We start from the raw sequence: 17,565 nt of genomic DNA on the forward strand, positions 1-17,565 counted from the left end.
CTAACATCTTTTTTTTCAAGCACTCTTGCTGAGAAATTGCAGCTATACTTTCCTTCTGTAGATTATTGTTGTCTTTCTCATAATTAGTTCAGTTCAGTCCAGTCTCTCAGTTGTGTCTGACTCTTTGCGACCCCGTGGACTGCAGCACGTCAGGCCTCCCTTTCATCACCAACTCCCGGAGTTTACTCAAACTCATGTCCATTGAGTTGGTGATGCCATCCAACCATCTCATCCTCTGTCGTCCCCTTCTCCTGCCTTCAATCTTTCCCAGCATCAAGCTCTTTTCAAATGAGTCAGTTCTTCACATCAGGTGGCCCAAGTATTGGAGTTTCAGCTTCAACATCAGTCCTTCCAATGAATATTCAGGACTGATTTCCTATAGGATGGACTGGTTGGATCTCCTTGCAGTCCAGGGGACTCTCAAGAGTCTCCAACACCACAGTTCAAAAGCATCAATTCTTTGGCGCTCAGCTTTCTTTATAGTCCAGCTCTCACATCCATACATGACTATTAGAAAAACCATAGCATTGATTCGACAGACCTTTGTTGGCAAAGGAATGTCTCTGCTTTTTAATATGCTATCTAGATTGGTCATTGGAGAAGGCAGTGGCACCCTACTCCAGTACTCTTGCCTGGAAAATCCCATGGACAGAGGAGCCTGGTAGGCTGCAGTCCATGGGGTCACTAAGAGTCGGACACGACTGAGCGATTTCACTTTCACTTTTCACTTTCATGCATTGGAGAAGGAAATGGCAACCCACTCCAGTGTTCTTGCCTGGAGAATCCCAGGGACGGGGGAGCCTGGTGGGCTGCCGTCTGTGGGGTCACACAGAGTCGGACACGACTGAAGCGACTTAGCAGCAGATTGGTCATAACTTTTCTTCCAAGGAGCAAGCATCTTTTAATTATTAGATTAGTGATAGCTTTTTATTGAATTCTCAGTATGTACATAGCTAGAGTATTTGATCTTAAGATATGGTAGATATTAGAGACATTTCATCTTGATAATTTTTACACAGAGAAGATGGAAGTTATGTGAAGACTGTATGTGCTCAGCTGCTCCATTGTGTCTAACTCTTTGCGATCCCATGGACTGTAACCCACCAGGCTCCTATGTCCGTGGGATTTTCCAGGCAAGAATACTGCAGTAGGTTGCCATTTCCTACTCTATGGGATCTTCCTGACCCAGGGATCAAACCTGCACCCCTTGCATCTCCTGCATCGACAGGTGGATTCTTTACCTCTGTACCACCTGGGAAGCTAGAGAGTCTTTATTTTTATTCTTGTTATCTCCTTTAGTAGGGATGATAACTTAGAAATACCTTCCTTGCATTAATTTAGGCCCGTGATACTTTGTAAATCTAGTGAGCTTTCCATATCTAAGAATTCACTGAGACCAGGATGCTTTCAAGGAACTTTAGTGTTGTCATGATGTAAAGCAGACATCATGACAATTTACAGCTAGGAAATTAGCTGTTAGTTTCCTGTACTCTCCCCATAGCTCTGCTTTGCTACTTGTCTGTATTGTCTTAGCTTTATTGTTGGCACAGATTAAGAAAAGTTGACCATGTGTATATATGAATTGTTTTCAGAGGAAAGCTTGTTTTGAAGATGAAGAGTTAAATAAATTAAAGGTGCAGCACCAACAAAATCAGTTAGTAGTAGTAGTAGAAATGAATATGTTATAATGTTACAAAAGTGAATGTTCATCTTGGACTACTATTAAAATATATGGAAGAGAGAAGCAGACATTTTTGAATTCCAGTGTTGTTAAACAAACCAAAAAAAGTGTGTATTTAGGCAGGATTTTGAAAGATATTTTTGATCTAGAAGGGGAGTAAACATCATTCTTTAGTGTTTATTATATTTATTTAAGGTGAGTTCAAACCATTGCAATCAGATTGGCTCAGATTTTAGACTTGGTTATTTAAAAACTAGAATTAGTACTGAAAGTAATTTCTGATAAACATTGTTGAAAAAATTGCCCATTGCATTAGAAAAATGGTGTATATTTAAGTGGCATCCTTAACACTTTTTATTATAGAAACACTGGCTCTTTACCTACCTAAAAGTATTAATTTTATTGGAATTTGGTAGGCAAAAATCTGGGTTTTTGGTGTTATTTAAAGTAAACCTTATGTGTAAATTGTTAAGACCTGGAATGTGAGATATCATAAAAAGATAGGAATTATAACTTTTTAATCATGAAGAATGAGGCAAAATATCCTCAGTAGCCTGAAAAATGTAGTAAGTATGTCATAACAAAACTTTATTTAGGATCCCAGTTTCAGTTACCAAAATTCCTTATTGACTGATATGGATGTATAAAACATTTCAGCCACAGTAATACCACCTGTATAGGATTTGAGGATGCCAGTGAATCATCTAAGAAGGAATAAATCATACTTGTGAAACTCCTTATGTACCTTACGCATCTGAATTTTCCATTGAATACTAAAAGCAGGTGTCACTTTAAGGAACAGTAACTCCTTTTTGTAACTTGAGTAGAGTATTTTATTTATGCTAATCCCAAACTTCTAGTAGACTAAAAATCAGAAAAGCTTGCTTGCCTTAATATTTGAACAAACATAATGTATTGATGGAGTCCTCAGAGTGTAAAAACATGCATAGTATCTTGGTTTTCTAATACTTTGAGAGTTGCAGAATTTAATATCATTATTTAATATTTTAAATAAAGCTTATTTTATTTAGATGACATCTTCTAATAGTGAACAATAAATAGTTCATTAAGATTCTCTTGTCTGTATTGTTCATTTTGTCTTTCCTTTTTTAGGTGATATTGGAAATTATTATTACGGACAGGGTCATCCCATGAAACCTCATAGGATCCGCATGACCCATAACTTGCTGCTAAATTATGGCTTATATAGAAAAATGGAGATATATGTGAGTATACCTTTTGGTAAATATTCAGTTTTCTTTGTTTTTTACCATTGCTTTGAATTGTTTTCAAAGTTGGAGGGCATTTAGCAGATGAAAAGGACTGGAAGGAAACAGAAAGTCCTCTTTCTTTGTTTCAGTTTTCAGAGAGAACTTGAGAGTGTGGGAGCTGTGGCCTCCTTTTTCCCTTTTTCCTTCAACCATTTAAAAAAAACAGTCTCCCTCCCCCAGGTTTTCCCATAACTAGAGACCAATTCAGTTTAGCATACTAAATATTTTTGTTAAAATAATTATTGACCTGTCTACGCTGCTGAAGAGTTGATCTGGGACTATTACAAAAGAATTAGGTAGAAAATTAATCATACAAATATTTGTTGGCATATGAAACACTGTATTAGTAAGCGTGCAAAGTGTCTGTTGTGCAGAAAAGATAAGAATGTAGATAAACAGATAGAAGATGCAACAATTCCTGTCTGTTGGGTGAGAATAGGACGGCTTGGAGCAGTGAACAGAGTTGGGCAATATGTGTAAGCATCTTTCTTTGAGATCATAGACATTTAGAGAAGAGGAGTTGAATAGGAATTGCATTCAGGAAGCCCTGTGGAAGACGGGTGTCATAAATGAAGTGAACTTCCTAGGAGCAAGGGTGATTAGGATAGTCAAAGGAAAAGGAAGAGAGATTGTGAACTAATAGAAAATGAGTCTCATTTTACCTGGATGAGTCTCAACCTTCCTAAAAATTAATGGTCAGTGATGAGATTACTGGCTATGGAGCAGAAGGTTTATGATAAAAAATGTTAGAAAGTAGAGTTTTTGCACATGGGTTTGTCTTTATTTTTTTTTTTTTCCTTTTTTTTTTTATTATTTTTTTTTTATTCAATTTTAATTTAAAAAAAATTATACATGTGTTCCCCATCCTGAACCCTCCTCCCTCCTCCCTCCCCATACCGTTTGTCTTTAGAAGGATTGACCCATTTCCACTAAAAGAAAAGGAGTGATTAATTCATAGTTGGTGTTAGACCTGTGTAATCCTTTTTAAAGGAATATTGTTTTTGAAATTGATTACTGCTTTCTGAAACACACATGTATAAATTTGGATTTGCTTTGAAATTTATCTCTTTTATTCTGGCAGACCTAGTTCTTTTGAGCATAGTGGTAGGGGACATTGTATACTTTGTGTTTGGTAACCCTGATCTAACCAGTTGTAATTCCACAATTCTGACATTTATTTTTCTTCACAGAGGCCCCATAAAGCCACTGCTGAAGAAATGACAAAATACCACAGTGATGAGTACATCAAATTTCTACGTTCAATAAGACCAGATAACATGTCTGAGTATAGTAAGCAGATGCAGAGATGTACGTTTCTATGTTAAAAGTATATATTAGTAGTGATAAGTATAAATAAGTACTTTCAGAACTTGCAATTAGAGTTACCTAAATCTAGATATTTTCCTGATCTAATTATTTTAATTGTTTATTTATTTTTAAAAGTCCATATGACAATACTAAAACTGCTTAAAAAACAAACAAACAAACAAACAAAAAGCAGCCTACCTGAAGCTTATTGGTCTGCCAAACTGCCAAAGAGCTATTTGGATGTTCTTTGCTCTTTGTTTTGGTTTGTGTTAACTTTGAGATAGTGGATGTTGGTAGGGAAACCTCACTCCCCTGCTTTTAAAAATATGACTGTACTTTGGCATTAGTCTGGTGTGTATATTTCTTGTCTTCTATTTGTGTGCTTTAATCCAGACTATTCCAGAAAGTTCCAAAAAAGCAAAACTTGAATTTGCCTCTTGTAGGCAACTGTTTACATTGCATTTACAACTATCTGTTGGTGCTGCTAAGTCATTTCAGTTGTGTCCGACTGTGTGCAGCCCGCCAGGCTCCCCCATCCCTGGGATTCTCCAGGCAAGAATATGAGTGGGTTGCCATTTCCGTCTCCAATGCGTGAAAGTGAAGTCACTCAGTCGTGTCTGACTCCTAGCGACCCCATGGACTGCAGCCTACCAGGCTTCTCCGTCCATGGGATTTTCCAGGCAAGAGTACTAGAGTGGGTTGTCATTGCCTTCTCCATTACAACTATCTACTTTCAACTTAATACAACTTAATTCAACTTAATACAGCTATCATTGTATTAAGTATTGAGAGTAATCAGAGATGATTTAAATATATGGGAGGATGTTCCGTTGGTTGTATGAAAATACTGTATAAGGGATTTGAGCATCCCCAGAATTTGGTATCATCTGGGTCCTAAAAACAATACCTTGTTGATACCAAGGGACAATTGTATGTATATCTGTATTTTCCTTTGCTGTATCAATGAAACTTTTGATTCTCTTCTATACAGTGTTCTATTTTGTAGATATTTTATTATAAGAGATTGAATGCAAGAAGGTAGAGTGCAAGATGTCTTTCTAAAATGACTAGAACAGTGTTTTTTAAAGCTTGATACTGGAGTTCATTCCGATGTTTTTATTGATGGACTTCAGTAATGATTTTGTTAAAAGAAAACAGTATTGTTTGTTCAGTAATACTAAATTAAGTATAGTTGGTAGACATCTTATAAATTCATAGAATTTGATGTACGTTTTATTTATCTCAAATTTGATTCAATAAAATGTTGTATTATAAATATTAATAGATATTATTTGCCCCTGTTTTTTCAATGGGGATTTAGGCTTAGATTAAGTCATAGTTAGCCCTAAGATAAAATGAACTAACAGGATTGGTTTTAAATTTACATAATTCTGAATTGTATTAAGATAATGGTCATATCTGAAGAGCAGGAAGCTAAAATGTATACGTTAAAATAAATGAAGAATGTGCAAAGCTATACAAAGTAATGACCCTTTTTCTTGAAGAGGATATAAATTGAGGGGTGAGGAGAACTGAGAATGGGTTGTACGATCTATGTCCATTTCGTCCTCTCAGTACTGAGAAGCTAAATACGTTGTGATGTGCTGTGTATCTATATGCATGTGTTGTCTCCTTGTGCATAAGTCTCTCTCATCTGCATCTTGGCTGTTAGGAGCTTAGTTAATTCTTAACCATCTTTTAAGATTAACATTAACCATGGATGTGGGCAACCAACTGTTATACTTTTTTGGTAATCAGTACATTTCAAAGTTATGGATGTTCTGTATACTTAAAGTAGTTTTAAAGAATGTAAATCATAAAGCAATTGGACTTAAATTTAAACTTTTTAGGATTTTTATTAATTTACTGTTGTATATTTAAGGAGAAATGCCTAGGAAGTTTAACCTCATATTTTAATTAAATAACACCAAATACCTTTTCTATTTTGATAGCTATTGATTTGTTTAAAAAGCAGATATTTTCCACAAATAATCATGTTAAGAATTGGTGGCAGTATTTCAGATAAAATATTTTAACTGCCTTGGATAAAATTGCATACTTTACTACTGTGATATGCATATTTTATGAATGCATCAAACAAATGTTATTTTTAGGATATAGTTTTTGTAAGAAAAGGCTTTCATTGATTCACAGAATGGATTGAAATTAATGAAATCCGTCTTCCACAGTTAATGTCGGAGAGGACTGTCCAGTGTTTGATGGACTTTTTGAATTTTGTCAGCTTTCAACTGGTGGCTCAGTTGGTAAGTGTCTTGATTGCGTCAAATTTAAAAGTTGATTTAAACTTGTGTGTATTTTTTGAGATGTTTGTTTGAAACAAGCTTTAATAGTGGCTGATTTTCGTAACAAAAGCAGTATGTGTATAGTATGCGTATAGCTGTTTACAGTTACAGTTGTTTTCAGTGGCGCCCCCCCCCCCCCAGTTTTGTGATCATAATGTCACAAACTTTTTATTTGCAGCTTTTTACTTCAGTTGCATTTTCACTTACAGACTTCTTTTTCCTCCCTTTCTTCTAGCTACCATTGTCACTACCGCTTTCCAACTATGTGCTCTGATTTAACCAGATCACAGCTATAGGAAAATATTTACCTAAAGAGAAACTGTTAGTGCCCATGACAGTGATCCTCCTATGATTTTATACTCATTTACTTATGCATGACATCCTCTTTCCTCTAGGGCTTTTCTCTAGTTATAGTAACTTTTAATTTTGAACATTTAAAAATTTCTCCTATCTTTAATTGTTAGCTGGTGCTGTGAAATTAAACAGACAACAAACTGATATGGCTGTTAACTGGGCTGGAGGATTACATCATGCTAAGAAATCAGAAGCATCAGGATTCTGTTATGTTAATGATATTGTGCTTGCCATCCTTGAATTACTAAAGTAAGTTCATTGTGTTTGACATTTTTCCTGTAAAAAGTGTTTTAATTTATAATAAAAAACTGTGCCTTTTTTAAAATGTGAACAATGGGTTGAAAATAGTTAATAAATCATGTACAGATTCATTCTAAACCATTGTAAAAATGTAGGAAATTTGGCTAGTTCTTGTATGATTAAGAATGAGAAGTGCATATTAATGTCTGAGAGTTTATTAAGTACCTTCCTAAAAGTATTAGAAGTAGCTTGACAGTTTAGATTGGAGATGTAGTTCTAACTATTGAAAAAAAATGACGTGACCCGAAGTTTGTGTTTTAACATTTTGTAAGTTTTAACTTTTCAAGAAAAAAATTTGAAACCTGTGTTGAAATTTGTTTACCTGTTGAATGTGACCAGTTCACTGCCTAGCTCCCTCATAGAGTGAGGTTTTGTTCTCTACTAATGGATATAATTATCTCTATCTCTAAATTGCTAAAGGAGGTTTTGTTCTCTACTAATGGATATAATTATCTCTATCTCTAAATTGCTAAAGGAATCAGTTTTAAAGTTTTTCTTGACTGTCAGTTGGAGAGAAAGATCTATAGAGGTATTTGTGATTTTGGAGATTTACAAAGTTAGACTTTTTTTTTTTTAACTCTCATTAGATAACACATCTTAGCCGATTCTACTTAAGATTGTAACAAATTGGTATTTTTCTCAAATTGAAAATGTTCTTGCCTGAAGTTATTCCATGCATGCTATTTATAAAGGCTGATTTTTCAGTCACTTAAAATTAGATATTGACTCAATAAACAACTGAGCTGTGTTATTTGACTAATAGAGAGCCAGGAAAACCACTTGAAATCATTTGCCTTGTTTTAACTCACTGTTGGTGTTGGTTCCTGTGTCTTCATCTCAGAGCAGTAGTTCTTGCCCGCATGCTAGTAGTCAACAAGCTTAGTTCAGTTTCTCTGGACACATTTCTTCAACTGGTACAAACTTGATTTAATTAACAGCAAACAGCTTTTGAGCCATTCAGACACTGTTCACGCTGTGTGAAAGTCACTCAGTCGTGTCCTACTCTTTGCAACCCCATGGACTATACAATCCATGGAATTCTCCAGGCCAGAATACCAGAGTGGGTAGCTATACCCATCTCCAGGGGATCTTCCCAACCCAGGGATCGAACCCAGGTCTCCCACATTGCAGGCGAATTCTTTACAAACTGGGCTGTGAAGGAAGCCCGTTACACGCTATTTTTATTTTATTATTTTATGGAAAGTCTATGATGAGACATTGTTTTCTAAGTTTCTGAATGTTGCTTTCCTGTGAGTTGAGGATATTCTTGTGAGGGCTTAGTCTTGTTTTGTCAGCCTGTATGTATTACATTCTTTTAACATGGCTGTGGTAGTATTGTAAAATGAATAATAGTACTATACCATCTAATTCCATAAAAATCATCACTTCCTTGTGCCTTGAAAGGATGATATATGACATTCACTTTCTTTATTTCTTGTTTTGACATGAGTTATCACTAACATAAGATGTCCAGAATGATGATACTTGTGACTCTGAAAATGCATTCGGATTCCGCTGTGATTGGTCGTTCTCCAAGCAGCACTGTCAAGTGATGAGAAGCTTGTGGTTTCTGTCACAGCCATTCAGTTGGAAAGAAAAAGAAGCCATAGAGAATAGTGAACAAACAAGCATGGCCATATTTCATTAACACTTTACTTATAGACATTGAGAAGGCAGTGGCACCCCACTCCAGTACTCTTGCCTGGAAAATCCCATGGATGGAAGAGCCTGGTAGGCTGCAGTCCATGGGGTTGCTAAGAGTCGGATACGACTGAGCGACTTCACTTTCACTTTCCACTTTCACGTATCGGAGAAGGAAATGGTAACCCACTCCAGTGTTCTTGCCTGGAGAATCCCAGGGATGGGGGAGCCTAGTGGGCTACCCTCTATGGGGTCGCACAGAGTCGGACACGACTGAAGCGACGTAGCAGTAAAGACATTGAAATTTAAATTGCATTTAATTGTCACATATGAAATTAATGTTTTTGATTATATTTTCAGTCATTTAAAAATGTAAAAAAAAAATATGTTCTCAAAGACTGTACAGAAGCAATTGTCTGCATTTGAACTGTGTCACACCCTATTTTATAATACTAAAGATTTACTAGAGAGATGTGAGATGCTTTACAGTAGCAATTGTAACTAAGGTGTAATCTTTAATTATAAATATATAGAAACATGCACTATGTTTTCAAAGCAGAATAAGAGATATTTCAGAAAGTAAATACATTTTCTTACCTAGATATAAAGGTTGTAAAGAGACGATTTATAAGATCTGAGGTTCAAACTCTGACTTGAGGGTGGTCTCTTTGAATGGTCTCTTAGGCTAGAAGTAAAGAAAAGAAAGGGGATTAAACATTCTGGAATGTGGGAGCTCAAAAACAGGTGTCCTAAATCTATGGTAGTTCTTCCTGTCTTAAAACCTTATTGAAAACTTATGGCTTTGTTTGTAGGTATCATCAGAGAGTCTTATATATTGATATTGATATCCATCATGGTGATGGTGTTGAGGAGGCTTTTTATACAACAGATCGTGTAATGACTGTATCATTCCATAAGTATGGGGAATACTTTCCTGGAACAGGAGACTTAAGGGTAAGATTGAATTCTGTCTGAATAAATGCTATGAGATGAACCTAGAGGAGGTTAGTAATCTTACACCTGAACTAATATTTTTCTGGATCATTAATTTGAAGCTTATATGAAAGATTAAGTCATTTTTATGTGCTGTAATGTTGTTGTAATTCACTTTTTTGCTGACTATAAGCAAAAATTCAATAACTTTAAGGGCTTTCTTTTGCTGAGCTTTTTATTTGGTTGAATAAATACTTTGGAACATCCACAAAGCATGAAGCAGTTTTTTTGATGTTAAGTTTGAATCATCAAACCCTACTTGATTGTAGCCTATATTGCTATTGAACATAAAGATTGGTGGGATAAAATAATTGACTAGAGTCTTTTTAAGGTTTTTGTATTGCCCTCTTTTTGTGATTTGTCTTTAATTACTCAGACTTTAATCTCTTTTTTTCTTTAGGCTTCCCTCTCTTCCCCCCCATTTCTATCCCCCAACTCCCTTGCAATTTAGGGAGAAAAAGAATATCATAGCTTATCCTGCCTGCCTATTTATATATTAAGCACATTTATTTCTATTATATTTCTGTTATCTTCTTTCATTTAGTGCTTTGAAGTCCCCCCCACCTTTTTTTTTTCTTTTTGCTTCACTAGATGTTTTGATTTTTGAACCAAACTACAAGCACATTGAAGTTTATTCAAAAATTTATACAGCTGCTTTTATTTTTTTTTTAAACAAAAAGATTTTTATTGAGGAATAAAGTCTACAAATGAAAAGGCACAGAAAACATGAACTTTAAAAACACTAAAGAAATACATATCAGTATACATTTAACTCAAAGCAAAAAATTTGTTTACCATTTCCATTTTATTCTCATCTTTTTACTCTATAGGCCTTTGTGGGGAGGGTCAGCTGCTTTTAATTTAACTGTATTATATGGGAGATTTCTTTTAGCATGCCATTCAACATTAGTCCTAAACTATTATGTTAAGGTAAGTTTTAAGTCTGTGATATGTCCTTATGTTAGAGTTTAACAACCAAAAGTTTAGAGTGGGCTTAAAGTAGTCTTCAAATATATGATTTAATTGTTTGATCACAAGGTTGTGTTCTTTCAGTAAGAGTGCAGATGATGAAACTTTTCTTTACCCGTAAGTGGGTAGGAGGTCATTTGTTTCATTTATTTCAGTTTAAATTATGTGGCTTTTAAAATAATTTATATTTTCAGTTCTTTCTTGCCTTGGTAGCTCATCCAGTGCCTTTACCCACTTGGTCTTATCTTACAGACCAGTGATTCCCAATGATCCTTAAACTAGCAGAGTCAGTTATACTGGAGAACTTAAAAGCACATATTCTCAGACTCCAGAAATTCTGAATGATTCTATTCTGCACACTAAAATTCAAGAACCACTGCTCTAAACCAGTAGAATTTGTCTATAACCATTGCACTCTGATGGAAATTAAGCAAAAACTTTCCCAGCTTTAAGCTTAAAGAAATTACACTGCAAGACAGTGTAATTTTAACTCATCTCAGAAATGGCAGTGGAAGCCTCTGTTTAATTTCTAACAGTGTACTTAGAATTGTTTGAAGTTGGAAGATACTGGAAAATGTGTGTTTTAAAGATTGAAAATGACTTTCAACATCTCTTTTCCTCTCAAGATTTTATACTCCTATGAAATGTCACATTTCTTTTCCCTTTAGGTATTAAAAGATATCCCCAAGTTTAGGAAACTAAAATCAGTTTCCTACATTGTACGTGTTGTTGTATTTGGACTTTCATGAAGTTCAAGTATTATATAATGTAGTAAACATTACCATTTCTACCTGAGAATTCATTCTAAATCAGAAAAGAAGTCTACTGTGAGCTTAGATCATTGTTAAAACTATGCTTGCATTATATTAGATCAGTAGTCTGTAGATGGAAGAAAAAAAACAAAGGTGTGATAAGTAGTCGTCGTCGTCGTAGGTGTAGTAGTAGTTACGGAGGGTATAAAACTTGGTCCAATAAGGGCCGCAGTTCTGAACTGTGAGTGAGAAGTGCTTTTAATTCACCTTTAACTCGAGTGAGAAGTGCTAACCAACTTTCTGTATTCTGAAATCTTAGTGTCAATGTGTATTCCAACTGTGTTTTTTTACTACAGAAGTCTCAGGATTTACAGCATTTTAGTTTGTCCATATGTGTTTAGTTTGTATTTAGTTATATAAAAATTTAGATTCTTTAAGAAAAATTGTGGGAGTGTGTGTGTAATTTCATGCTTTTTCATCAAAAGTTGGATCATAACAACTCTAATATTGAAGGGTAAAGGGTAAACTATGCTCTTTAAAAAATGGATTCAAGCTGAGATTGTTCCATGAGAAAAAAGGGAATAACATGTATTTGTATTAGTAATCCTAAAGATTCATATATATTGAGACATTATACAATTGACCCTTGAAAAACAAGGGGATCAGGGATGCTGACTCTCCTGCAATTGAAAATCTGCATATGACTGACTCCCCAAAAGCATGAATACTAATAGCCTTCATGATAACATAAATGGTCAATTAACATATTTTGTACATCTACATATATTTTATGCATTCATGACATACTTTGTTCTTAATTTTCAAAAATATTTCTAAGTGCAGTTCACATGCAGGTTTTTTCATGTTGTTTCAAACCTCCAGAAAAATTTTCTAATACATTTATTGGAAAAAAAATCTGCACAAAAGTGGACCCACCATTCAAACCTTTGTTGTGTAAAACAGGTCAATTGTAATGAGAAATGTCTCTACCATCTCTTCTAAAATTATACAGTTGACTCTTGAACAACACAGGTTATGAACTTCTGAGGGACTTTTTTCACTAAGTAATTACTTCAGTGCTACACAATTTGCAGTTAATTGAATCCACAGATGCAGAATTGTAAATATGGAGGACAGACTGTAATGTTAAACTCAAGTTTTCAACTATGCTGTTGTTTATACCCCAGTGTTGTTCAAAAATCAACTATTCATAGTGTGTGTGTGTACATATATACACATATACATAAACATAGATTTACACATGCATAAATTATAATTAATAAAATAAGTATATATGTTTTGTATGTGTGTAGCTGGAACTCAGTTTCTCTCTTTTGCTTCTTTTGGGAGGTATTAATGCCTTGAGTGATACTTTTTTAACAAGTAGAAACAAAATTTATTTCAAGCCTAGTTAAATAAGACAGATTTCAGTGTTTTAGTCTGTAGCTGTTAAAACTTCAAGAAAGTCTTACCAGTATTAATCAACTCATACCAGATTGTGAGCCACAAGAAACGGTTTTGCATTAGAGACAATGCAGGACAACCCTGTCCTGCAGGGTTCTTTGGCTCAGAGTTTGAATTTCCTACAGTTTGACTGGTAAATTTGTCTTGTGTATTTTGTTTATGACAAATTTCTTGAGTTAATATTTAATTTCAAACTGCCCTTAACTGTGTTAAATTTCTTTCCTCCCCAAAATAATCATTACAGATTAACTAGAATTGGTTCTTTTCAGCTTTATAAATATCCATAAATGTTGAAATACATACTTATTCTATATTATTTCCTCTCTCAGCCTATAAGATGAATTCAGAATTGGGTTTGTTACCTACTCTTTTAAATCTTTTTAAAATATTTGAATAATTAAATATGTCAAACTTTTTATTATAATGTATTCTCTAAGATCTACTTACACTATGTATTTTAGGATATTGGTGCAGGAAAAGGCAAATACTATGCTGTCAATTTTCCAATGAGAGATGGTATAGATGATGAATCATATGGCCAGATATTTAAGCCTGTAAGTATTACTATTTTTTAAAATGAAAAGGAATTCTAAAATGTTTTTTAGAGATATTAACATTTGTTACCTTATACATAGATTATTTCAAAAGTGATGGAGATGTATCAGCCTAGTGCTGTGGTGCTACAGTGTGGTGCAGACTCCCTATCTGGTGATAGACTTGGTTGCTTCAATTTGACAGTTAAAGGTAAGCGATTTGAAGAGTGATACTCCAGAAAAAAATTTTCTTCTTCCTAAGAACTTCCCATAAAAATTGTCTTTTTTTACCTGCTACTTAACACGGAACCACGTGTGTCTTATATTTTTTACAGGTTTTTGGCATATGTATGTATGTATTTCGAATTGATTTATATAATTACAGTTAATCTAGTTTCAGTAAATTAGGTCTTTTATTTTGTCAAATTTATATATACATTTTTATGTGAGCAGTTTTATAAGACTTGTTGCTGTCCCAACCAAGGCAGTGATTTTCTTCTCTTTTTTTTAACTTATATTTGTTTATTTATTTATTCTGGTTTTATTAAGATGTAGTTGACATGTAGCCATGTAAGCTTGAGGTGCACATTATAATTTGACTTCAATAGCATGATTTCAGCATCGTGAAATGATTAACACAGAAGGTTTAGTGAACACTCATCATCTCCTATAGTTAAAACATTAAAGAAATAGATTGAAAATGTGTATATTTTTCTTTGTGATGAGAACCCTTAGGATTACTGTCTTTAACAGCTTTCATTTATAATATACAGCAGTGTTAATTATCTGCATCATCATGTACATTTAATCCCTCATACTTATTTATCTTTTAATTAGAAGTTTGTATCTTTTTATTATCTTCATCTAATCTCCTCCCCACCTCTGGTAATTACAAATCTGATCTCTTTTTCTGTCAGTTTGTTTGTTGTTTGTTTTTGAAGTATAATTGACCTGCACCATTATAGTAGTTATTTTCTGGTCCACAGCATTGTAATTTGATAATCTGTACATTTCCAAATGATAACCATGATAAGTCTAGTTGTCATCAATCATCATGCAAAGATATTATTTTGCTGTTGACTGTATTCCCAACACTATATTTCATACCTGTGTCTCATTTATATTGTACTTTTTAATCTCCTTCATCTGTTTCTCTCCCCTCTTGCAACTATCTTACTTGTTTTCTGTAACTATTTCTGTTAAGTTATATTTGCTCATTTGTTTTTTAGATTCCACATATTACACTTAGCATAATTTTCAACATTTTTGGTTGATTCTTTTGGTGCTTACCTTTCTTAAGACAATATGCAAGCTTTTTTTATTTTTTTATTTTTGGCCATGCCGTGCAGCTTATGGGATCTTAGTTCCCCAACCAGGGTTTGAACTCTGGCCCTCAGCAGTGCAAGCCCAAGAGTTCTAACCATTGGACCACCCGGGAATTCTGCAAGCTGTATTATTATTTTTAACTTAATTTTAACCTTGTATATTTACTTTCCATTGTGAAAGAAAAGGGAGTCACCACTGTGTCCCTAACACATGCATTTACCCTTCCAGTATCCCATTTTTGCGGTTTAAATCTAGACCAGAATTTTAGTTATGGTAGTCATTGTTTATGGCATCATCAAAAACATTAAAGCATGGTTCAGCTTACTCAATTTTCCTTTTGCATAACTTGTTTTTCTGTGCAATTTTGTCATTTCCTTCGTTTTCTCAGTTACTCATTAATAAATGAAGGTGGATCAGGTTTTCTATCAGTTTTACCTTCTTGAAGAACAGCCTTCTGACCTGTTCTTGTTTGGGTGAATTTCCTCTGTAGATCTGTTAGAATGTTGAGCTGTTCTTTGCTTTTAAGTGTTAAAATCAACGTGATAGAGGTCCAGACCAAAGTAAAGATCACCATTATGGAATGAGCTGCTAGGGTGTAAGAATAAATCTGAAAATATTTTATAAGTTTTGAAAATTTATCGTACGTAGGTTAGTAGTATTAATCATGGATATTGTACAAGATTTTGGAGTTGTTTTCCTTGTGAACTTTTAGGTAACAAGTTCATGTTCTACTTGAATTCGCTCATAAAAGGTGAAGAATTCTCAGGTAGAACTTTTTCCAGTACTTACTATTGGCTTAAACGGAAATTAACAACTAAATTTAGATTTTAAAGACTATTTTATTTAATATTAGGATGGCTCCTGTGCCGGGCAGCATTAGAATTATTAGATAATCAATCTATTCTACTTATATTAGGTTGAACGATTTGAAATTATCTGTTTCCTCAAAAATGGATATGATCTTCTTAAAATCTATCTAATGTCCTCAAAGTGTGCATTACTTTGTCACTTTTCTTGTCTTAACTTTTTGAAAGTCCTTAATGCCTTTGTGTGTAAAAGTAATAGCTTTCATAACTATAAGCCACAACATTTACTCTTACTGTAAATCTACATTATATTTCAACTGACTGATAGAATGTAAGTTGTATAAAGCATATAAAGGTATTTGCAATCCCAAAGCTTAAACTTGATTCCAAGCCTTTTCCAGTGCCAGCTTCAAATCAGATTTCTCAGGTCTGCTAAAGTCAGTTTACCTCTTGTCCATCTCCTTTCTATCTTCGTTTATATTGTTACGATTGTATGTTCTCCAGTCTTCATTTTTATAAGTTTTAGCCTTTAGAAAAATCCCTTTATAATCATTTTTGTCAGATTCTGAGATGAAGGAAAAGGAAATGTCCTTTTTTAGCCAGCTTTCTTTACTTAGAAGTCTTTAAGTTAATTTTTTGTTTGTTTCATCTTTAAAAATACCCAAATGGCTTTCCCCTATTATAAGAAGCATGCATTTTTGTAATTGCAGTAATAAAAATTGGGTTGTGACTCATATAATGTGACTATTGAATACTTAATGAAAATGCCCACAGTTATAGTTACATGAAGAAAACTTTAAGCTTTTAAAAATTAGGAAGAATTGGAAGGGAATATTTAAAAAAAAACTATCTTTGGATGATGAGGCTTCACTGGTAGCTCAATGGTAAAGAATCTGCCTGTCAATGCAGGAGACTCATGGGTTCGATCCTTAAACTGGGAACATTCCCTGGAGTAGGAAAGGGCAACCCACTCCAGTATTCTTGCCTTGGAAATCCCATGGACAGGGGAGCCTGGTGAGCTACAGTCCATGAAGTTGCAAAGAGTAGGACATGACTTAGCAACTGAATACAACAGCAGCATCTTCAGATGATAGATTTTTAGGTAGTTTTTTTTCTTTGTACTTATTTTGATTTTTCCAAATATTCAACATGTATCAGTTTCTTCTGTAATTGAAGGATTTTGTTCTTGCTTTAAAGGTTGACTTATGTTCCTGAATGATGATAATACAAGAAGTTACTAGTGACTTGTAATTGATTATTGAATTATGACATCCAAATGAAATATTTTGTTTTTATGTTAGGTTTACTTTATATTTAGATTTCTATACAAAGAAATTTGTTAAAGTTATACAAAGAAATTTGTTAAAGTTGTTTTTAATAGTAATAATATAAATAAGTTAAGTGTCCATAATACCACTATCTAAAATAACCTATAGTTAAGCCTTAGAAAGCATTACTACGAACAAAGCTAGTGGAGGTGATGGAATTCCAGTTGAGCTATTTCAAATCCTGAAAGATGATGCTGTGAAAGTGCTTCACTCAATATGCCAGCAAATTTGGAAAACTCAGCAGTGGCCACAGGACTGGAAAAGGTCAGTTTTCATCCCAATCCCAAAGAAAGGCAATCCCAAAGAATGCTCAAACTACCACACAATTGTACTCATCTCACACGCTAGTAAAGTAATGCTCCAAATTCTCCAAGCCAGGCTTCAGCAATACATGAACCGTGAACTTCCAGATGTTCAAGCTGGTTTTAGAAAAGGCAGAGGAACCAGAGATCAAATTGCCAACATCCACTGGATCATGGAAAAAGCAAGAGAGTTCCAGAAAAACATCTATTTCTGCTTTATTGACTATGCCAAAG

At 34.1% G+C, this 17,565-nt stretch overlaps 1 protein-coding gene across 1 annotated transcript in view; it reads left to right on the plus strand.

Moving 5' to 3' along the window:
* Window positions 1–2,751: 2,751 nt before the first annotated feature.
* HDAC2 (histone deacetylase 2) overlaps window positions 2,752–17,565 on the plus strand; it is a gene marked incomplete at its 5' end in the record, with an annotated part of 22,434 nt that continues 7,620 nt past the window's right edge. The window contains 7 exons of the mRNA XM_010856576.1: window positions 2,752–2,907; window positions 4,143–4,260; window positions 6,450–6,524; window positions 7,028–7,166; window positions 9,671–9,812; window positions 13,498–13,590; window positions 13,672–13,780. Coding sequence (XP_010854878.1) covers window positions 2,752–2,907; window positions 4,143–4,260; window positions 6,450–6,524; window positions 7,028–7,166; window positions 9,671–9,812; window positions 13,498–13,590; window positions 13,672–13,780 — 832 coding nt within the window. The remainder of the gene's footprint in view (window positions 2,908–4,142; window positions 4,261–6,449; window positions 6,525–7,027; window positions 7,167–9,670; window positions 9,813–13,497; window positions 13,591–13,671; window positions 13,781–17,565) is intronic.

This window comes from Bison bison, unplaced genomic scaffold (assembly GCF_000754665.1).
Source record: "Bison bison bison isolate TAMUID 2011002044 unplaced genomic scaffold, Bison_UMD1.0 scf7180017864373, whole genome shotgun sequence".
Classification (NCBI taxonomy): Eukaryota; Metazoa; Chordata; class Mammalia; order Artiodactyla; family Bovidae; genus Bison; species Bison bison.